The sequence below is a fragment of the Cydia pomonella genome, chromosome 15 (assembly GCF_033807575.1).
Source record: "Cydia pomonella isolate Wapato2018A chromosome 15, ilCydPomo1, whole genome shotgun sequence".
Classification (NCBI taxonomy): domain Eukaryota; kingdom Metazoa; phylum Arthropoda; class Insecta; order Lepidoptera; family Tortricidae; genus Cydia; species Cydia pomonella.
The window spans coordinates 13,133,478-13,157,780 of NC_084717.1; the positions used below are offsets into that span (position 1 = coordinate 13,133,478).

General features: G+C 38.5%; 2 protein-coding genes across 4 annotated transcripts in view; both read right to left on the minus strand.

The window, feature by feature from the left end:
- Positions 1-10,678, minus strand: part of LOC133525871 (cilia- and flagella-associated protein 61-like) — a 58,537-nt gene extending 47,859 nt beyond the window's left edge. The window contains exons 1-10 of the mRNA XM_061862279.1: positions 9,801-10,678; positions 6,219-6,353; positions 5,761-5,921; positions 4,414-4,558; positions 3,827-3,962; positions 3,473-3,621; positions 2,972-3,065; positions 1,565-1,876; positions 450-582; positions 71-182 (exon numbers count right to left, since the gene is read on the minus strand). Coding sequence (XP_061718263.1) covers positions 71-182; positions 450-582; positions 1,565-1,876; positions 2,972-3,065; positions 3,473-3,621; positions 3,827-3,962; positions 4,414-4,558; positions 5,761-5,921; positions 6,219-6,353; positions 9,801-9,943 — 1,520 coding nt within the window. The 5' untranslated portion in view covers positions 9,944-10,678. The remainder of the gene's footprint in view (positions 1-70; positions 183-449; positions 583-1,564; positions 1,877-2,971; positions 3,066-3,472; positions 3,622-3,826; positions 3,963-4,413; positions 4,559-5,760; positions 5,922-6,218; positions 6,354-9,800) is intronic.
- Positions 10,679-13,878: 3,200 nt separating this feature from the next.
- Positions 13,879-22,917, minus strand: LOC133525906 (REST corepressor). Of its 3 annotated transcripts, none has more exons than XM_061862321.1 (11): positions 22,622-22,917; positions 22,169-22,321; positions 21,875-22,089; positions 21,271-21,459; positions 20,765-20,854; positions 19,618-19,733; positions 19,266-19,497; positions 18,678-18,831; positions 18,386-18,538; positions 17,661-17,749; positions 13,879-17,558 (listed from the first exon to the last, which is right to left on the minus strand). In XM_061862321.1, the coding sequence occupies exons 1-11, from the start codon at positions 22,725-22,727 to the stop codon at positions 17,466-17,468; spliced, it is 1,590 nt and encodes a 529-aa protein (XP_061718305.1). In that variant the 5' UTR covers positions 22,728-22,917; the 3' UTR covers positions 13,879-17,465. The 3 variants fall into 3 exon arrangements, with proteins under 3 accessions (XP_061718305.1, XP_061718306.1, XP_061718307.1); XM_061862322.1 differs by having other exon boundaries at positions 22,169-22,306; positions 22,622-22,915; XM_061862323.1 differs by lacking the exon at positions 20,765-20,854 and having other exon boundaries at positions 22,622-22,912.
- Positions 22,918-24,303: the final 1,386 nt, after the last annotated feature.

Below are 24,303 nucleotides of genomic sequence, written 5' to 3' on the forward strand. Positions count from 1 at the left end.
ACCCTAGCATGATACTGGCCTATGGATCACTTTAAAATTTATTACATATATATATACATTTTAATCTTACCTTTCGTCATAATCTGGATGCATCGCAAACACTTCTAACAGAAAAGCGTTCGGTGTTCCCGAGTAGCGAACGATTTCAAACGCAGATCGAGGACGAATTTTGTCGGTTGATACTGAAATTTAAATAAAAAATCAAAAAATCCCATTTATAGGTCAAGCTTTTATTTTATTACTGATGGTGCCATATTTTCCATAATCCGAATCCGAAGTCACGTCATCAATTGAGACAATGGTAATACGTCTCCAAAGTTACAGTTATGTTATAATATAGTATAGCCAACTTCGGTCACTCTTTCTTTCTCTCTTCACTTCTTAGTTATGTTTTTAAGCGCCATAAACATACGGTGTCATGGCGTCAATAATACATTGGAAATACTTACCGGCTTTTTTCGGCTTAAGGATATTATTTTCAAGATCTTGAGCAACCAACATTTCCTTGGTGGTGACTTGCAAAGTCCTATCCGACTTCAGCCTATGCGACAAATAAATCGTTTTATTGAATGGGGTTGGCAACTGCCAAAAGTGTTTATAGATGTCGCCAACATCGGTTTTACCTGTCTCTAGTTTGATTCTAGTGATTGGCTTCATAAAAATCTAGGCCATAAAAAAAAGTTTAAGACAGGTAAGCCCTATGCTTGCGCCCTCTGTAAAATACTTCAACCGGCCAACACCATTTTAAAAAGTAAGGTAAATGAGTAAGTACAAGTACACTTGTAGAAAAGTATAACCAAATCAATTCCAGGTTACCTCCGAACATGCATAGGAAACGGGTCTGATCAATTTGCGCGCACGGGCTGTAGGCCCGGATAGGAGGCGCAGGAGTGCAACGCTAACCAATCTTAGAGGTACTACTTATTCGTGGCGCATTCGCTATACCTACCTGGAGGCACCTTTCAGAGAGACCCCACACTATAACGTGTTTTTTTAAGATTAGAATTTTTCTAACCTCAGAAGTAGTGGTAATTAACTTTTTTTTCCGAAATGCTATGATATATTGCGGTACAATAATATGTAAACGGCACTATAATTGCACTATAGTTACTCAGATTTAATTTTTGAGGAAAAACGTTAAGGGCGTTGAGGTTATACAACGGACTAAAGCGTTTCCCGAGCGTCGCGTCGGCGTCTACAACTGCGCTGGACTGGACAATAGCGTTGCTGCGCAGTTGCGCCGCAACCAGCAACGCCATTGTCCATAGCGCTGACACCGGCGCTCAAAAGACGCTAGTGTAGGGTCCCTTTTAGAGCCACCCCACACTACCGTCTTTTGAGCGTCGGCGTCTAGTCAGCGCCATGGAAAATGTTGTTGCTGTGCAGTTGCGTCGAGGCATGGGGTATCTCAAGTAGTCATTTTTATTTGAGTTAAGTGTCCCCTCGCTTTTCCTAAGGAAGGTATTAACTCCTATATTCATATCACTTAGTTAGATACCACTGATACCAGCAAGCCGCATCAGATAGTGGTGGCTAAGAGACATGTCAGATAATTTGTTATTTACTCGAAGACTATATTGAGTTCCACGGAGAGTGGCCTCGGTATCCGCATCAGTTCATTAGTGATGTTGACTATGTCGTATTCTCCCAGGTCGTCGTCGTTATCCACCATCGGCAGCGGGAAGACTACCTCCTCGGATTCCCATTGTGAAGCCTCATAGCCCCAGTTTAAGGTCTGAGGAAATAGATAGATAGATAGATAGACTTTATTCAAAATCAATACAAGATTGTGTGAAATTATAAAAACTAAAAATCTTAACCTATTAATTAAAATTAAAATAAATCTAATATTGACAATAGCAAATGTCATCATTATACACAATATACATTACATTCTTTACAATATACATTATTATTTATGGCAAACCTCTTACATTTCAGACTCAGACGATTTCTAATTAAAATACCTATTATTTGCTCTTCGGCACTCAATTGAAATTGACACTACAGACATTATACTTTCGCACTTTAATATAGGTATAGACCGTCTACACTATCTTTGCACCGACATCAGACCAAGGCCAATAAAACTGCAAGTTACAATTTTAAAGCGTTAGTCTCTTTCTAACACATAGGGTTAGAACGAGAGTTCCGCTTGTGAATTGTAATTTGTTGCTTTATTAAATAGGCCACAGAGAATGGCAAACTTTCGAGAACATCCGAGTCAACTGAACTATAAATCACCAGTTATAGGAATCTCAAAGAGCCGGTAATGCTTTTAGTGGTCAAAGCAAAGAACTCCTATTAATTTTTGGATGGCTTGAAAAGCCCCAATAGTACCTCCGAAGAACAGCACCGACCCCTGGCGTAAATTGGAATCTATAAGTATATCTTATCGGTCTGAAATAAATGTTTTTTTTTTATGTTTTATCCATGATTTAGATAAGAGTATTATCATTATTTTCAATTATTTCATCACATAATAAGTTTATTATCAATAAACACATAACCGAATATCAGGTCAACCGAGTGTCAGGCCCTGGGTCTCGCACTAAGCTACTATCGCGAAGATCCAGGGTGCCTTGCCAAAATGCCAATCGTTTGCGCTACGACCACGAAACCCTATTTGTCTATCTCTCGTACTAATATGTAACAGAAGCATTCCATGAAAACGGTAAGTTTGTCTAGCCTAGTCCTTTTTAAAAAAATCAGTTATTCAAGCAATGGTTAATTGCAACTCAAAGTATTGGCGTAAGCGTAAAAGCGTAGCGTAGTAAAAGCGGCTTGCAGATGATACTTATAATAAACGAAAAAAGACAAGCCAAAAGAGTACCAGGCTTGGACAGTCAATAAAATGAGTGCAAATATCGATTACGTAACGGTGGATTGCTTCAAGAGTGATAGAGAGACGAAAAGCGTTTGGCATCTTAGCTAGCCCCTGAGTTACAGTTTAGGTTATTGAGCTCTTTACCTTCGTCTTCTGCTCCGCTTTATCACAAGGGGGAACGGGATTTCCAGATCTCCTAAGATTCGAGTCACGCCTCTCTGGCTTCGTGCTCCCCAAACTGAAGACACAAGTTTTGATGTCATCCAAAAGTATGGCCCCATTAGTGACGATGCGTTGCGTTGTAGCAGCGTTTTATGTAGTTGCGACGATACGAATGTAAACCCAACGCAACGCACTATGAAATAATGAAATTAAGGTGTGTACATTCCGCTTATTTATGTTTGCCTATTTCATAGGCCAACCAGATACTTAAATTATTTTTTCGAACGAATGATAACTAACCTAACCAAAATAAACACTATCAATGAAACATTTGTTCAGATAAAATAAATTAGGTAATTTTCTAATAGCATATTTTTACATAACAACACACCTACCTTCATAAAGTTTCTTAGGAAATTTCACATTTTTGATTTTATTAAGAGTGGCTGATTTGACAGACAGAATAATACTGCATGGACTTACATTTCTGAGGAAGAGTTGACGTATTGAACAACAGGCTTGCCGCCTAAATGACGGAGTCCCGCGAAAGGAGAGAGATCGAAGCTCTCCTCCAAAGACTCGTAGTCGATCATTGTGTTCAAAATCATCACTCCGATTGCCAATTCCTGACGCTAAATACAAAAGCTTTCAGTAGACTAATATACTTAAAGTAGGTTAAGTCGGTAGGTATTACAGTAAAAGCATAGTATTTAGAAAACGATTTACTGAGGTGATACCTTACCTACGCTTGTTTGTCAAATTGCCATTGTCGTTCTGTGAATTAAGAGTTTCTATAAAGATGGTATATTTTATTTAAATCATTTTAAAAAAAATTACCTCACCAACTAAGAGAACCCGCTCAGACTCTGGATGCCGCGATATCAACTCGCTAATGTAGAACTCGCCGTACATTTCCCGTAGGCGCTTGGAATGCTGCTCGATTATTGGAACCAAGTCATCATTGTCCTCCTCGCTGCAATACAAACAGTAATAAGTAAGCACCTTCATGATTCTCCACTTACAAAAAGCCTTATGGCTTATTATAACATCAATGGAATTAATTCTGATCGGGAGCTCTGGGTGCTTTCCCAACTCAACAAATGATTTGTACCCAAAAATATGAATGACACAGATCTTTCTTCGTACCTACCTCGGCTTTCGTGACAAAGGTACAGACTTTCTGTCCGCTCTGCTATGATACCCGCCGAAAAGAATCACTCTATAACATTATCACTACTACACACGACCATTGTGGCCCGCCTTTTTGGCCGTCTTCCTCCCCTGGTATGATAGTCCTACCTAGTCCACATGACAAGAGAATGCCGAAAAGCTTGCGAAGTTCAAAAGGAGAAGTCCCAAAGCGGTAATGGATTTTGAAGCCGTACCTGATAATGCAACTGGTATAAAATATTACAAAAACTAACACAGCCCTTCGCACCCTGAGCCTCGGGCACACTTCTGAACGTTCCGCCAAGCAGAGCGAGGGCACTAAATCGGGCGGCAACCCGCGCTCCGCCGCAGATACTCGCCGAAAAGAACCCTCGCAGCGACTTTGTCCTGGCATCAGCACTGAAATACAAGCACACACTGCGTAATAATCGCCTTTCCGAGCGTATTTTGATTAACTTTTCACTTTCGTTCGCCGCGTAGTACAAAAACTCACTAACGAACATAGGTAACTATTTAACCCTTTACCAGGCTGACAGTTCAAAAATGACAATCGAATGTCAGTCTTACTCATCGAAAATAGAACACATGTTTGAAGAGCCTCATGTGGGAAATATATATCCCTTAGCCTGGTAAAGGGATAAAGGGTTTAAAATAGCTGTTTAAATTCGCCGTACTGAAAACCTGAAGGTTACTTAGCCAATGAACTTGAACATTGTCGCCGCAATGTTGGTTTTTGGGGTGGTAGGGACGGTAATTCACTAATTTATTTAGGCCATATAGTCCCAACAAGGCCTAGTTTACCCTCTGGGTTGGAAGGGCAGATGGCAGTCGCTTTCGTAAAAATTAGTGCCTACGCCAAATCTTGGGATTAGTTGTCAAGCGGACCCCAGGCTCCCATGAGCCGTGGCAAAATGCCGGGACAACGCGAGGAAGAAGAGTACGCTTTGACACTATATAACGAAAATCGATTGTAGAAGTTGGACTCATCAGGCTATCAATGCTCCAGTAGCTTCGTTGGCACGTACTTAGTCCAAATCCACTCGAAACTTGTTGCAATAGCCGCCGTGAAACAATGACTGTGGCGTAATGTTAACCTTTTCGACACCAACGACGGATTAATCCGTCACAGATTAACATAGACCTACGTGCATATGCATAAAGTTCAATTTCAGTTTTGACACTTCGGTGACGTGACGGTTTTTCTGTTTGACACAAAAAAGATTTTTCTTTCTTAATGGCTCAGATTCATTGATCGATAGGCCCCGTATGCGGGGTGCGGGAGATTTCCAAAACGCATGCCACTATTAGTTTCACTAGTTGTTATATGTACCACCTTACCGCCTGCGAAGAGTCACCCGCATGCTTTATATCGTCCGAACTATCGACTAATGAGTTTCATTAGTCGTTATATCGCCTGCGGGGATTCCCCACACGCTTTATATCGACCGAGTTATCGACCAATGAAACTGAGCCATATGTCTTCAACTACTTTCCAATTACTCTAAATAATATTTATGACCATTAACTAACAGGCAATGGTATACCCAAATATGATTACCCTCAACCGCGCTACCCCTAAGTAACTACACAAGTAGACTTACTTGGATATTTAGGCATGCACTTGATGAAAGCAACGTTCATCAGGTAGGAGTCGTGCATGAACAAACTTTTCAGTAGACTGTCGACTACTTCGCGCCCGTAGAGCTTGCTCCAACAAAGGAGATGGATAAAAAGGGTATTCCGAGCAGTCATTTCTATAGTTCTGGAAATATACATTTAAGTGTTCGGTAGCGAATAAGCGGATGGCCTCTACAACAATGATGAGACCTCAAGTTTGTATGATGTATGTACTCGTATATACATATACATACAAATATTCTTTAATTCTTACCTACATGATTCGCAAAAATTATTCAACTAAATAACAGACAAAATATTTAGTATACATTCTTGGGAAGTAATAAACATATAGCTATTACTGAGGGTACAGCTACGTGCAAAACGAACAAACTTTAATCATGAATGAATGAGTTGAAAAAACCAATGAAATAAAACCTACTTGTATTTAGTCCAGATATAGTGTTCCCAGGCAGATGGGTGGACCGATGGTAGTAAAGGATGGTCTTTTGCGGCCAGAAACCCGACGATTACGTTTTTGTCATTGAGTTGAACAATGGATAGCGTGCAGGACTCTCTGAAATAAATATCATGCGTTTTAAATAACAGTTTACCAAAAATAAATTAAGAAAAGACAAGAGCCGAGACCGCGGTCACTTTCTAGCCATAGGTAAATATTTATTAAAAATAAAATGTGCCCCATTACTGCAATGTTCTGCCGCCAGAGTGCAGCACTAGCACATATTGCAGATAAACATACTATAGTTAGGGAGGCGAGGTAGCTAAATGGCGTAATTCAACGGCGCCGTCGAGACCTATCAAAATCGAAAGATAAAATAATTTCGAAAAGAAAAGCTCGTATGGTAAAAACCATTTTAGCGGTGGGTTTGGCGTGTACGGTTTTTCAAAAATGTTAAAAAAAACAGTTACTTGGGCATTCTCGAGCGCGTCAGATATTCATACTACGTATGCCCCAAGTGCCTCTGATAACAACGGTATACTAATCTGCCGGTTTTCGTGGTGGGGGTAGGAATATAAAGTAGTCAAAAATGCAAAAAAAAAAAAATTTACTCGAGCGCGTCAGATTTTCGGAAGGGGTATTAAGTAGGCCCCAAGGAAGCTCCCTTTAAAAAAACTGAAGATTTCGGCGTGACGATAAGTTACGATGAATTTTTGAAAATGCTAAAAAAAAAAGTTTTTTTGAAATACTCGAGCGCGTCAGATTTTCATAGGGGAGGTTTATCTCGGTATCCTGAAAGCATATTTTCTTAATCTGACAAAAATGTTGGTGGGTTCTCTTAATCTGACCGAAAAAGGTTTTTTGGTTTCTTTTTTTTTCCTTTAATAAATTTTGAGATATAATAAAAGTCACATAATTTAATCATCGTTATTTCATATCAATTTTTATTAACACCCTCAGTTTTCGAGATATACTCAAAAAGCGGCCAAGTGCGAGTCGGACTCGCGCATGAAGGGTTCCGTACCGTTGATGACGTATTAAAAAAAAATCTACTTACTAGATCTCGTTTCAACATTTTACCACTTTGGACACACATGTTACCACTATGGAAGTGTCTCTCGCGCAAACTATTCAGTTTAGAAAAAAATGATATTAAAAACCTCAATAGGTTTTTTGATGACCTATCCGTAGATACCCCACACGTATGGGTTTGATGAAAAAAAAAAATATTTTTATTTTATGACTTATTAAAAAAACTATTTACTAGATCTCGTTCAAACCAATTTTCGGTGGAAGTTTGCATGGTAATGTATATCATATATTTTTTTTAGATTTTTCATTCTGTTATTTTAGAAGTTACGAGGGGGGGGGGGGGGGCAAACATCTTTCCATTTTGGAAGTGTCTCTCGCGCAAACTATTCAGTTTAGAAAAAAATTATATTAGAAACCTCAATATCATTTTTAAAGACCTATCTATAGATACCCCACACGTATGGGTTTGATGAAAAAAGATTTTTTTAGTTTCAGTTCTAAGTATGGGGAACCCCCAAAATTTATTGTTTTTTTTCTATTTTTGTGTAAACATCTTAATGCGGTTCATAGAATACATCTACATACCAAGTTTGAACAGTATAGCTCTTATAGTTTCGGAAAAAAATGTCTGTGACATAATCGGACAGACAGTCGGACTTGACGAATCTATAAGGGTTCCGTTTTTTGCCATTTGGCTACGGAACCCTAAAAACCGGGAGTTTGAGTTTTTATGATGCTTCAAGTCAAAAAGTTTTAACTTTGGACAAAAATGTAAAGAGACCTTTTTTGTGTAAAATAAAATTACCTTTTCTGTTTATTTAAACTTTTTTTTTGTAAAATGTATCGTTCGCGACTTATATGCCGCAACGCGTTTTTCGGAAGACGAAATGGCTCCTCCATACTTCCGGTCATGCGGAAACCGGCAGATTTTGTATTTTTAGTAAGTTTTAGATTATATTCTTCAAAATAAAAAATAAAAAAATCGCGCTCGAGAATGCCGGATTAACGTTTTTTTTTACAAGTTCGCGACTCTATAACTCGGCGGCGTCAAGGACTTATCGTCAGATTAGTTAATTTTAGTCTTAAAACACTAAAATCAACCCCCAATATCTTAATCTGACGCGCTCGAGTATTTCAGACTGTCAATTTTTTTTTACTAATCTGATCGTCTATCCTAGGCGCGCGTCACTACATATAGAGCTAAATACTTTACAAGGTTGTTCTATTAGGTCTAAGGTATCTCTCATATCTTAAACTGCCACGCTCGAGTATTACCGAAAATTCCCCTATTCGCCTCCCTAACTACTAGGCATTAACAGTTTACTGCAAGCCATACTTCGTAAAACACAAAATACTTACTCTATCCTGCCTTTACATTCTGTAAACAGAATTTTACACAAGACGAGGAGACATAGGTACCCACGTCCTACCCATCTAGATTCAAGATTAATACCACCACCCTCCCGATTAAAACTACGATTGACTGGCCCTTTAAAAGTTTCAATAAAATTGTACAATAAATTACCTGAAGAAAAAAAAAAAAAGGAAGTATTTTTGCAAAGAAATTAAATCAAATGCTTATTAGAAAAACTTATTTTATTCTGTGAATGAATATTTAAACAACAAACTATAAAATGTATTTTTTTGTATAATAAGCTTGTTACTAAGCTAGTGTAAAAAAAAACATTAAGTAATTACAGGGCTCATGTTTAAAACTTTTATTTCATAAGTGACGGCAAATAAACTACTTGAATACTTTATTTGAATTTTTTTCCCAGATAAAGTTAAAAATAAAGTTTTTAAATGCTGCCAACATTTTACCTTAAACAAGAGCTAAAGAGCTGCTTAAGTTTACTTTTTCATTGATATTAATGAGTTTGAAAATTAATGGCGCCATACATCCCAGCATGACTGGAGCAAAAAACCATAGTTTTAATTTGTTAATAGCATTGAAACAAATTGCAGTAGCTTTCATTAAATACACAGAAAACATAAGGACGAATAGGACATTCAACTTTTAACGCATAAAGCGGTGGAAATTTTACAGGTGTCGTAGGAATATCAAAACTACTCCATATTTTCTCTTAAATGTCCCATGATTGGCGCCGTTAACATAGTCGTTCCTTTCTCAGCACCCATCATACAGACTACCACCAGTGCCGCCTGCCGCTGCCGCCTTGCTGCCACTCCTATCGCTCCTATTTGCTCTAGGGTCGGGCCTTCTGGGCCTTAGGGCAAATCCGCCACTGCAGAGGGCCTACCGCGAATCGCGAAAATCGAAATTTCGTTCTCTGCTTCTATCGCTCGAATATGGAGTGATAGAGACATAACAAAATTTCGATTTTCGTGTTTTGCGGTAGACCCTCTGTTTGTGCTAGTGCCGTCCCCTACGCAGAGTTTTGCGTAATACTATTACAGGCGCACAGGTGGACGCAGGGAAATAAACCACACTTGCCTACCTTGGTTGAAAACGTTGGAGTTCAGCGCAAGTCACATTATAAATCCAGCAGAATAAATTAGGTACCTACTTACATAAGGACAATTATGTCAAACACTTGACGTATGCGGAAATTCTTCGCCATAGATTCGTTGATGAGCTCAAATATGTCGGAGACATCCTGCAGGGTAGCAAGCCGAAGCCTGCCAAGCATCGGTGTAGTCATCTTGATCTCCATTTAGAAAAGTATACACCTCAGAATACCTAGTGGAAATAGATTTTTTAAATCGATAAGTTATGTATGTTATGACTGATCCATCCAAGAATCGTCATTGATGACATTCTAGTTTTTTTTCTGATAAGAAGAGTACTTACGCAAAGAGCATATAATCAACTAATCACTATTAAGTACTATATACGTTTAACTGACAATTTGGTGACATAAAGGATGGATTTATTATAAATTGCAAGCGATGCGTAACCCGCGCATGATGATGCATTTACGCAGCGCAGGTTACCTATACGCATCCTGTTAACAACAGCATAACAGCGTAGCATGTGCGAACTTACGAAGTGTGCAGTGGGAGCTGTGGGAGCACATGTAGAGCAGCTATAGGGAATGCAATACAGGGAATACCAGGATTCCGAAATACGGGGGGAAAACGATTTTGCGGGATTTGCCTACTGGCCGAAATTCTTCACGGAGCCTAGATGCATTTGTAGAGGTAGGGGGTAAAGACACGGAAGAGAATTTCGTCCTAACTTGTCAATTTTTACCCGACTGCCAAAGGGAGGAGGGTAATGTTTTTTGAGTGTATGTATGTATGTCTGTTTCTATGTGGCCTCCTGTAGCCTAAACGGCTTGATGGATTTTGATGTATGAGGTATCGTTAGATTCGTCTTGATCACGGGAGTGTCATAGGAGTTTTTGAGGTAACTAAAAAGTTATAAATAAATAAAAATTAGTATAAAAAAAAAAAAAACAAAAAACCCGACTGCACACAAAAAAGAGGAAAACACACGTTTTTGATGGTAAGTATCGCAGGCGGGGACCAACAGAGGGTTACTTATAGTCATTTTGGTTGTTGGTTGTTAAGTTCACCTTTTAGCAGAATCTTACTTAGGTAGGTATTTTCGTTGGTGGCGGTCAAGTTGGTCCCCGCCTGCGATACTTACCAATAACAACAATATTCTTGTGGGGCTTGTTTTCCTCTTTTTAGTGTGCAGTCGGGTTTTTGTTTTATAATAATAATAATTTTTTTGCGACCTTGTGCATTGAGTAATATTTGTTTAGATATGTATTTAAAAAATTCATTTATTTATATGAAAAAATATTTTTTGCTTGTAAATACTTTAACTTTAGTACTGGCAACAGTAGGTACCTACCAAGAAACTTACGCTGTGTCATGTGTGAAGTATTTTTTGAAGGCCAAATGCAAATTGTGTAAAGCAATAATAAATCTACGGGCATATTTTATACAAGTAGTGTCTAATAATTGTAATAATAGAGTTAAATAAAGAACTTTTCATCACACTTGCTCATAAAAGGTGTACACGTAGACGATGCGGTCCATAAATCCTAAACATCGACCTAGGGCTGTAATGTATTTCTTCATCACACTTGCTAGGCGATGCGGTCCGTAAATCCTAAATTTCAACCTAGGGCTGTAATGTACGTCCGAAATTAGGTAATTTTTAGGGTTCCGTAGCCAAATGACAAAAAAAAACAATACATTTTGGGGGTTCCCCATACTTAGTTGTTTCATCAAACCCATACGTGTGGGGTATCTATGGAGAGGTCTTCAAAAATGATATTTAGGTTTCTAATATCATTTTTTTCTAAACTGAATAGTTTGCGCGAGAGACACTTCCAAAGTGAAAAAAATGTGTCCCCCCCCCCCCCTGTAACTTATAAAAAACAGAATGAAAAATCTAAAAAAAATATATGATATACATTACCATGCAAACTGCCACCGAAAATTGGTTTGAACGAGATGTAGTAAGTAGTTTTTTTTTTAATACGTCATTTAATAAATGGTACGGAACCCTTCATGGGCGAGTCCGACTCGCACTTGGCCGCTTTTTATTTTTACAATATATATGGTGCTACTTTTTCGCACTTGTATCGTAAATAAGTATTTCGACAGAAGTGTGACGAAAAAACATTGTGTCAGGGGCGGTACAGGAATTACGAACTCATATTAATTATGCCCTTCATACACGATGTAGAGATAATGTCTGAACCTTCAAATTTATTATCAATTATATACTAACTTGCAGGATCCCACAAATACCGGGATCCAGCGGGACTGAGAACTGACAACTGACGATTACATTCCCTAAGCAGCTACAACCAATGATCGCGCTTGACATGGCAAAAATGAGAACTTTCGTCGAAATAAATTATGCTACTCATTGTCATTTGCCCCACATACAGTATAGTATAGTGCGCAATCTCGGACCGCTGACAGCAGAAGGTATCGAAGTGTAAGGGCCTCCGCTAGCTAAGGCGGATTATCCGGAACGGACGCCCCGTCTAATAAGAAATTGTATGAACAGCGCAAACTAGCGCGGGCGCGTGCGACGGATTTGGCCTGGGAGCAGGGCCCGCGAGCGTGCGCACGCAGCGGGCATCCGCGTCAGCTAGCGATACCTATTTTTTTTTAACCGACTTCAAGATTTTAAGTTTTTTTTTTCTACACTGTGCTGTGGTCAATATAAATTTATACCTGAAAAATTAAGTGACGAAATAAAATCGGACCATTGCATCCTGGTGTCGTATCATACCTTTTATAATGTTTTGAGATAAGATTTAACCAGTGATGTGAAAAATACTTTATAAAAAGTATTTAAATACAAAATACAAATACTTCCTTGATATACTATTTCAAATGCAAAATACAAAATAGTTTTCAAATTTGTATTTAAAATACTAAATACAAAATAGGTATTTTCAAAATGCTTTTTAAAAATACAAATACTTTGCGATAAAAGATACTCTTAAATAGTGAATACCTAGTCTGAATTAAAAATTTAGTATTGCTCGGAATTTACAACTTGGAAAGGCTTTCTTTATTCTTTAAAAATAGTGTGTATATCAGTCCTCTAGAGTACAAATTTTGTGTCTCCTCATGTTTACCGGTTGAATGGACTTTTAAGTGATGGTTTTTAACGGTCAATTATTAAAAGCATTAATTTAGATTTGTATTGTTTTACAGCTAGTATATACCTCTCGTTGGTTGGTGAAAACGTCTCGTTTGTGTTTCACCAGGGCAGAAAAGTTTGTTTACCTCTCGTGCCTTGAAACCCTTGCAACGCTTAAGATTCAACATTTTTAATCTCTCGCTACGCTTGTCGTCATTTGCGGCGTTACTAAACAGATTCACCAGTTCTATGTTAAAATAATAAATAAATATTATAGGACATTATTACACAAATTGACTAAGTCCCACAGTAATAACTGTAATAAGCTCATTAAGGCTTGTGTTGTGGGTACTAGACAATGATAAATATTTATAAATACTTAAGTACATATACATATACATAAGGTCGATAATTAAACGATAGATACAATAACAGCTTCGACAGGAAAACATAACTAAGTATGTAATAATAGTATTAAGCAAACGCGGATCGGTCCGCGCGATCTTGCCAACTATTACATAAACCCTAGAGGTTTACAATAGTGGCTTATTGTGTTAAACCCTGTTTCAAAAAATTCATAGTGAACAAATACACAAAAAAAAACAGATAACACCCATGACTCAGGAATAAATATCTGTGTTCATCACACAAATAAATGCCCTTACCAGGATTTGAACCCGGGACCATCGGCTTCATAGGCAGGGTCACTGCCCACTACGCCAGACCGGTCGCCATAAAAGAATGAGAGAGTTGCAAGGATTGTAACGTCAGAAGAGATTGTAACTCCTACTTACTTCACCTAATAAAAAGTATTTTGTATTTTGAAAATAGGTCCCAAAAACTATTTGAAATAAAATACAAAATAGTTTTCTTTAAAACGTATTTAAATACAAAATAGGTATTTTGCATTTTGTATTTGCATTTTAAATACAAGTATTTCAAATAAGTCACATCTCTGGATTTAACTACTAGAATTACTAGAAATAAAGTTAATTATTAGATTTATTAGTGGGTAAAATGAAATGCTCGTTTAACGTACTTATGCTTATTTAATATCCTTAAACCAAAATCAAAGCATCCTCGATTTTAAACATTGTACCTAATCATTTGTAGAAACCATAAGTCATTCAGAGCGTCACTCATAGACTAACACGGGTTATTTGAGCTTTAACTTAAATAATAAAGAACTTCATAAACGAAAATGATTAATATCCTTAATATACAGAACACATCATTCTAAATAAAAAATAATTTAATTCAGCAACAATAATCTTACTTGCTCTAATTAGCATCAATAAATAAGATGACTTCATTATGTGGATTTCTTTGGAGTTGTTGACATATGTAAATAAGACTAACATTTTGTTTCTAATACATTTCAAGATGTGTCCGACGAATTCTTATGGAATTTATAAATGGGATTATAACAAGCAAATAGTAATGTCAGCGTTTAAATATTTACAGGCGTTCAGCAAGTCTAGGATACAATTAAGAAAAAACCAATACCAGCTTAAATATAAGTTCAATCAGAATACATGATCACATATTGAAGCGAAGATGATCCCGCTTAAAATTAAAAATATACAAAACTATGAATTAAACATATTGCTTACGTAAATGTGTTAGAAAGCTATAACAGCGAAAAAACACTTTTAGGCGGACATTTCCCTGTTATTTTCGAAACAAGTAGCCAAATGTTTTTCGGAAAATAAGAAGTGCTTATATTTCATTTAAAATGCTTATATCTGGTGTTAGTTACATAAAAAACTGAAACATCACTACGTCAATAAAAACTTAATATCGGTAACCACGTCTTCGGTTCGGTAAGACCAAATATATCATCTCATTCGTGATGTACGTACATTAAAACTAGTACATTATGCTTTAAAACTACGCAAGTATAAATCCATTAACCTAAATTGAATGAAATCTATTTAGAATAAGATTTAAAAGTCATAATACTATAAAATAAAGTTAAATTTCAAACTATAAAACACGCTTCCACACATAATTGCCCTAAATTGTGAGCTGTCCTTTAACATACAAAAATATCGTTAATAGTATATTATTTTGATATATCATCTGCTCCTACTAGATTTAACTAATTTACTATTTGGAACAAAAAAATTACTTGACTGGTCGCAGAAATGTTATCTTGGTCATGAATTGAATGTTGATTGACCCCATGTAAACTATCAGGCCAGCTTCAGACCACAAAAATATGTGCAGCTCAAAACGGATGCCTAGCTATCTTAAGATATTAACATTGCTTCCAATGTTTAGTTTATTGTATAATTAATATAATTATTGTTTTTTATACATAATTTTCGCAAAATAACCAAGAATATCAGACTTCTACGAGCATCGTAGAATAAAGAATGTTTGGATATAGATAGATTGAATGTTAGTTTTAACGTAAAACTACAAGCGACGTGGACATTTAAAATTGATAAGATAATACACTTATCCATAAATTAAGACTACATGAAAATGCCTAGCTACTATTTGCTCTTATTTATAATACAAAACTATTATCAGTAACACTGCAATACATGCAGTACTCTGTCATATGCGTATATTAAGATGCGAGTATACGAGACATAATTTATCCTCAATCAAGGCAAGTGAATATAATATTCCTATAGGTACGTTGAAACGCTATCACACAAATCCAAGGAGATCATAGATAGTGTTTAGATTTAAAAATTTGCCATGATGCATCCTTTAAGTGATTACATTATGAATATGCCGTATCATTCGTTTAGAAGTCAACAAAATCTGACTTTTGGAATGGAGTTCATAAAAGCAAGTAAGAAGCATATAATGCTAAACCACTACTTCGATATTAATCATCTGACACGACAAAACTTGCCTTCACAAAACCCAGTCTTATAACTTGAATAAAATTCCAACTCAATAAAATGATGTTTTCCTGAAGCGTATACTGGCGTTACTCTGAACTTTTTATTATACAGCCGACAAAACCTCATCTAGATCACGTATCTTCCATAATTATTTATTACATTTTGCACCATTTCGTTTTACACATGCACATTTTGTGCATAACATTGAGACTTACGACTTAGGAGCTGGATTTACATCAGGCATTATTTCGCAAATGTGGAATGCGAGAAGTAACATGTACATATTACATAATAATGATAAATTATCATTATTAACATTGATATTTTTTATCTCATTTGTGAAGTACTGACTGATTGTGATCATCCTATATGTTGTGTAATGTTAAAATATTTCAAAACAGACTCCCTAACTATCAATATTAGGCAAACTAGAAATTTCATAGCAACAAAATAGATCTTTTGTGACAATACTTGATCTCCACGAGGGTTATTTCTTATTATACTTATCATCTTTGAAGATTTATTTACTACATCTCCTGGTAGGAAAATTATAATTCATTACATAAGACTTATAAGAAATGTCATAGAATGAATATTCCAATTGTGAACATATTGCTTTGATACTCATAAAATAAATCGTTTAAATGTTAGCAAACCTAGCAAATAATTTTGTGATTGATTGACGATGGATGACAAGCCTGTGAGACAATGACTGTATAAATTCATTAAAATTGGCAAATGCACCTGAATATAGCTTAATCCCAAAATATCGCATTTTTAACTTACACCAAACTATACATTTCAAGGATACTTTCAGCACACCTATAAAACTGTGGCATTTTGACATCGAGCTAATCTTTACAAGGACAGTTGACAAAAAAAAAAACGTGCCCCTCACCTTTTTATTCCATGAAAATTACACGTTTTATTGTTACACAGAATTACAGATTCTTCTATCATAATGGAAGAAAAGTGTCCATGATTTCATTCCTACTCTGTTTACCGTTTACCTCGTACGACGGCAACGAAATACTAAGGTACGAATAACTTATTCGTTTTTGGGACAACCCTAACTCCATTAGGACCATAAGCGCCTGTGACCTGCACGGTGAACGAATGCCGCTCGGCCCTCCATTAGTATGTCACATGGCCCTACAGGCGGCGGGGAGGCGCAACGCCGCTCGGCACGCCGACAGCGTGGCGGCATCAGTTGGCGGACTTGTGCTTGGGCGGCATGGTGGGCGGCCCGCCCTGCTCCACTGGCGCGCCGACAGCGTGGCGGCATCACTTGGCGGGCTTGTGCTTGGGCGGCGTGGTGGGCGGCCCGCCCTGCTCCGCCGGCGCGCCGACAGCGTGGCGGCATCACTTGGCGGGCTTGTGCTTGGGCGGCGTGGTGGGCGGCCCGCCCTGCTCCGCCGGCGCGCCGACAGCGTGGCAGCATCACTTGGCGGGCTTGTGCTTGGGCGGCGTGGTGGGCGGCCCGCCCTGCTCCGCCGGCGCGCCGACAGCGTGGCGGCTTCACTTGGCAGGCTTGTGCTTGGGCGGCGTGGTGGGCGGCCCGCCCTGCACCGCCGGCGCGCCGACAGCGTGGCGGCTTCACTTGGCGGGCTTGTGCTTGGGCGGCGTGGTGGGCGGCCCGCCCTGTTCCGCCGGCGCGCCTACAGTGTGGCGGCATCACTTGGCGGGCTTGAGCTTGGGCGGCGTGGTGGGCGGCCCGCCCTGTTCCGCCGGCACGCCTACAGTTTGGCGGCATCACTTGGCGGGCTTGTGCTTGGGCGGCGTGGTGGGCGGCCCGCCCTGTTCCGCCGGCGCGCCGATGGCCACGCCCTCGCTGTCTACTTCCGTCTATCACAAAATATATACATATCATAACATTTCTCCTGAACGACACATGAGAAGCAGTGAATGCGTGGACAAACACATTGAATAGGTATGCTGTTGACTTACTTTTTCATCCTTAGATGTGATTTGTGGGGAAGCTGTCCCATTGTTAGAGTTATCAACAGCACTCTCAGCGTTTTCCGTGCTTGTAGTTCCTGAAAAGTCATCATTCAAATTAATTCCTACCGAGCAAGCAAGCAGCAAGAGCGGCTAAGTGGATGTGGTATTCAAAAATATCCAGACACATGTAGTCTCATAATAATAAAGTGATTGGTTTAGGTTATTTTGAAGTCGCTGCCTTAGCCACTTCTACTACTGACTGTACATAATAATACATCCTCTCATGTTTCATAAAAGAAACTTAACCATAATAGACCACCAAATATTTGTAACCAGTTACTAATCCATACGACTAACTACACGATACGAAAAACAATAAAAATTTCACATGTCCGATTGTTTATCTGTCAGAAAAGTATATCTGGTGAGCAAAAATAGCGACAAAACAAACTTCTGGTAAGTGATTATATGATGGTTGGACTTAATTTGTACTTTTTAAGCAAGTTATCAATTTGGCTTTAACTGTGGTTAATTTGGCGCCCAGGTCTGTATAAACATGAGCCTTATTGCAAAAGCATAAAGTGCCATTTGTGCCAGGTGTGTGGCTGGCGTTGCTGCGATCTGCCTCGTACTCACGCAGTACGGCGTCCAGGTTGAATCGCCGGCATTACGAGATAAAAAAAAAGTAAGCATTATTGCCACAGCATAAAGTCCAGTTTGTACTGGTGTACCTGCAGGTATATGGTTGGCGTTGCCGCGGTCAGCCTCATGCTCTCGCAGCACGGCGTCCAGGTTGTATCGTCGACGGTACGAGATGAAGAACGTGCGCACGTGCGCTTCGGTCTTCGTGCCCAATGTCTCTGCGATGGCCTGAAAGTCTTTGCCTGAACACAAAGAAATAGAGTTTAATTGCGGTATTCTTCTTCGTTACTGCACTTTAAATCAGTTCTTACAAACATGCCATTGACGCCCAGTTAGATGAAATTGATGAAAAAGGCAACATATTCCAGTATATCAGCTTACCATATTTCCGAACTGCTGTCACAGCCATTAATAGCTCATCATTAGTCCATCGTGAGTTTATTTTTGCCGGAGGCTCACCAGGCCTCAGTTCCTCAACTCCACTGTCTCCCACTTTTCGTTTCATTGCACTCAGTTGCTGCTTATTCTGTTGCACCTGTGAGAGAAATTCACAAGCTTTAGTTTCCACAGGATACACAAAAAATTAAATAAGCACTAGCAAACTAAGAACGACTGGTAGTGCATATCTGGATTATCCAAGAAACTAGTAGTAGGTTTGTGGGAATGTATTAATAAATAAATTGCGACATAAATAATAAAGGACATGGGAGGTAAAATGAGTTTCTGTGGTGCAGAATGCATTTCTAAGCAAATGCAATACCGCCTAGTGCGTATTACAGATTAACACTACTCTTGTTCGTCTGGGAGCAATGGTTGTTAGAATCACATTCTCACATTACATCACACAAACGCTTCACATGTTAAAATTAATACAAAACGTGGGGATTGTTAGCAAGTGTCAACGTAGAGTGAGAATGCGTCTCCCGCTACGGTACTACATAGCGACACTGTCGACGGGTGGCGTCTTACTTGTCTCTTGAGAGATATAATTTCTCTGTCCATGGCTTTGAGCATTGCCTCGCCCTGATTGACGAGCCCGGGCTGCGAAGGCTCGCCGGGCTGCGGGCCGGTCGCCATGGCCACCAAATCATCATGATTGATGTAAATGCCTCTCGGCAGCCGGTGCTTGTATCGCTGCTGTTTGGAGCCGGGCCCGCGCCGCCCCGACGGGCCACAGAGCGGTCTCATCGTCCCCGTGCGTCTGTCACATCACCGCCAACATTCAAACAACAATCCTAATCGATTCAAGTCTAACTTTAAAGACATGCAAGATTCAAACGGATGGATACAATGAGTGTTACCTAAGCTTGGAGGATACTACCTGGCGTGCACGAGGCAGGCCTGACACAGCTTTTGCGAGTTGTGCGCCGTGGTCTGGGAGCATTGAATGCCGCACACCGAGCACCACTTGCCCGCGCCCTCGCCGCCATTCTCGCCCTAAACCCCAACAACATTTTACTAGCAATCAACTCCTTACGCGCTCCTACGTATAGGACAGACTTTCAAGGAATCCCTTACACACTTCTTTTAAAAACCCGTTAAAATGCCATTCTGCACACACAGTTTACTTATAAGTTTATCTGGGGCTGTTAAAGGAAGCATGCGGGAATTAGGTTTTAGGGAAAAGGGTTTGGAAGCGCGAAATTATTTCCATTTATAATTATAAGTAGTGCAATAAATGTCTGTATTTAACATAGATTTATGATAATTATGACAAAGTTGTTAACATGAACATCTCCGAAACAACATTCATTCCATTAATTATAGAGCAAAGCACCCTTCTGTTTAGTGAAGAGGATAAAAAGCTTAGGAAATCAATATTATTTCAGTGCTGCGACAATCCATGGAATTAAACACCACATAGGCACATACACATAATAAGTAAAACATCCTCAACTGAGAAGTTAAAGTAGACATTTTTTACAAAAACAGGAGACTACTCATTAGGATGAATCATTAAAACCTTATTTCTTTGAAATAAATAAAAGTTTCACATGAGACTAGCAATAGTATGTAGATAAAAATGCAGAGCAGTCAAAAACAAAAATAAAGCAATAGCTAACAATCAAATAATAATACATGATGGTAACAAATAGTAAAAACAAAAAGTTAGAAATGAATTTCAAAACTAGAGGATGTGTGTCTATATGAAAAATTAATTAGCTGCTATTACTAAAATGAATTTATGATATGCAATCTACGAAAATAAAAATGATGCGTGAAGCGTGGTCACAAGCCAAACATCAGAAAGTAGACATGAATGATAAGTGCATTACTATAGGTACTGCATGACGAAAACAGACACCATTGAATGGGAACCTTGGAACAGATCAACATCTGGGAGAGGGAATTTGACAGACATCGAAATATGAATGATAAAACACCAATTAAATAGACAGACATGGTGAGAGAATGGAAGAAGACACTGAACATCGAGTTTCCGTGAGAAATGAAGTGGGAGGACCCACCTGGGCGCCTTGCGAGCTGCTGCGCTCGCTGCGCGTCGCCGGGCCGGGCGACCTGCTCCCGCGGACAATACCTCGATGGATAGTCCACTTCTGTCATAGCCAACACATGCCCATAACTCATAAAGAACTATAGCAGATTTCAAGTATAATACCTAAGTCCTTGTTCAGTCAACGGGCACCATTAAACGCTGAGTTACTGAGTCGGAAATAAAGTCAGTTTGTCTAGAGGGCTTGGAAAGTATATTATTATCAAAAAGAGGGACTACCAATCAAAATGTACACTACTCTGCATTTCTATTCACTACTAGTGCCACTATAGGGAACTGATTTTATTGGACAATCCAGATAGACCATCAGCAATTATCAAATGGGGAAAGATCTGAATATCCAGTCACTTTGTTAACAAATTACATACACAAAATAAAAGTGGGGCTGTACAGCAAAATATATTTGGTAATGAGACATTCTACATGTAAGCTATTCTTGTAAATGTTGGCAATGCCTACCTTTTCATCATTATCAGACTCCTTGTCCGAGCCTCCGGGCTCAGACCCGGCACCTGAGTCCCGCTTGCCTGTGCCTGATCCTGTAGCTGTGCGTCCTTCACCAACCACATCCATCAGTGAAGTCCGTGCTCTTGTTTTTTTCCATGAATAGTAATATTTAACTAAAGACGCTATTGATTTGTCAGGTAACTGTAGGAAAAACAAAATATTGTTAAAATAGTCAAAATTAAAAATTTATTCTGCAAGTAGGTGAAAATTTATAGTAACATCATATAGTGGCATGAAAAATACATCAAAATATTTATAAATACAACAGCCAATACCTGGGTAAACTAATGTTTACCCAGGTATTGGTTGTTGTATTTATTATCATAATCTTAAAAGTTAGCCTTAGTTATGGAAAAACATCTGTACTTTTTTACTACAAAAAAAAAAATCTTATGAAATAAAAGCTCAATATACCTCATGCTAAGCATCATTCAAAATGCTTGCCAAGGCAATTCTAATCTAGTTTTTACTTCAATGAGTTTGAATTTTTATAAGAAAACAGATATTACATTAACTACTATTGACACAGCTAGCATTTGTAGGCAGTAGTACTTACCATCTGCCTAATTCTGTGAAAACTTTTGCCATGAAACTGGAATGCTTGCTCAAATAGCACTTTATCCTCCACTGTCCACTCATCCGGAAAGGGTGTGAAGTTTGCCAAATCCATTGAGGCCCGATTTAAGTCATGTTTATGCCAGAATAACATACCAAGAGCTTGTTCACCATTATATCCATATTTTTCTTTGGCTATAGTTATGTATTCATCCACTATAACAAAATTATTTTAAAACTGATTAACAATTCAAAATGTATTATATAAATAGCTTAATTTAGATATGAAACTTACATTTGGAGTCAGATATGTCACAAGTAGGTGACCACACAAGCAATGCTCTGTCAGAAATTAGTTCAGGTCTTCGCTGTTCCAAGGGTTCGAGCTCGGGGCACACTGCCTGGTAATCCCGTCCTACTCTTATCTTCTCAGCTGCAAATGGCACTACTGCTTGTTTCATATTACATGACGAGGATGAGATGAGCAGTATGTAGATGGAGGCAGATGTAGATGATGAGAAGCATAAAAAAGAAAGCATGAATTTAGGTGACATTTACAAAATCATGATAATGCTGGTGAATATACAACAACGTAAAAGCCCCGCAACAAATGGTCATCCCGCGGATGGACGACTCATACTCAGTGACGTCTGCGATGAACAAAAACCACATGCAATCTGTGATAAGTTCATCAGAAACTCAACCTTAAGATCAGAAAGCAACCAGCAATTATTAAAGAGTACTTTACCATTTTCATCCTCAGAACTGGAATCTGGACTTCCATGGCCGTTGGGGCTAGGCCCTCTCGACCGCTTCCCGTTTCGAACATCAGTACTTCGTTCCGCGAGAACCATGATTAACTGAATAAGCACTTACGACAAATAATATAAACTCAACACAAATCACAAATTCATTTACTTAAATTAAAATATAACATATAAAACGAATATTATTGGAAATGCGGAGCTTCGCACTTCAATTCAAACCACCGCATCAATAATTTGACAAACCAGCAACGATACGCAACGGTTCATTTAATGGCGTCTGTACTTGACTTGCGGCATTCACTTCGTGTTTGTCTTGAAAATATTTATTAAAATTAACCATAAATAAAATATTTATCCTAAAATTTATAATATCCTTGAGGAAAATAACAAATTAATATCTTTATAGCACGCAAAATTATTGATACAATTTGCAAATCAAAGCCTGAATGAAATTTAAATGCTAGCAACACCATTAGTACAGACTTGATGAAATGAAACATTACATACAATATTAATTAAGAACGATTTATTCAATGACCTTTTAATTATAGAGCCTTAAATATTAAAACGGAAGCTAAAAACATTATCACAACAAAAATTACCCGCAGAAACTGAAACAAAAAATGAGTACATACGCTTGAATGAAACTTATACTCCTACTTTTATGGTACGCTTTCGGGCAAAGAGATGGCTCTCTAGTCTAGTTAATGTTCATGTCTCAATCGAAGAAACCGGCTCATAATTACTGAAAAATAGGTACGCTGATTATGTAAAAGCATACTACTTTACAAGTTTGTATAATATACTAAATATATGTATACATTAAAATTTACTTAAGATTGTATTACATTTTCACACCATAATCGAGCATACATTTTGGCAAAAATAGGTACGGCGTACGGCTCACCAACTTTAATAGATTTAACTTTTTTTATATACTTATAGTGATCGGCGTCAAAGCGTCTGGCTCTGGCTAGATCAGAGGCGTAGCGAGGGGGGGGCTAGGGGGGCCATAGCCCCGGGCGGCACATGAGAGGGGGCGGCAAAATACGGTATAAAAAAAAACATAAAATTAAGAAATCCATATTTTCAAATCGTGCCACGAAACGAACCAATGCACCGCGGGAGCGCACGGCGGTCAATCGCTGCCGGAGTGCTTACACCGCCGAGCATACACGATTGTTCGCTGGGCTACAACCGCGAAAATCGAAGTTCGTCAATTGCGGGCATTTTTCTCTGTACTCTAATTACGTCTTACGAGTAGTGAGAGTAAAAGAGAATGATACCCGCAATTTGCGAATTTCGGTTTTTGCGGTAGTATTTGATTTGGTTTGATTTTTTTGGTATTTAATTTCATAGTTAGTATTTTCCTCGCATTGGTGTGGTGAAAAATGTTGTGTTTACTCGGAGGCAAAGTCTGTTTAACCTTGAAACCCTCGCAACGGTCACCATAGTCATTACACTGCTCGAACTTCAATTTTTGAATCTTTCGCTTGCTTGGGTATCAATATTAGTACGAGTGGTTAAACAACAACGTTGCCCCCTTGTAAAGCAAATAACTATCACCTACATTCGCTGTAATGTTTTTTTTTTACCAAGATGTAAAAATAAATAACGTGTCGTGTGCAAATACACACACATTTTTGTCGAATTTGATCAAAAC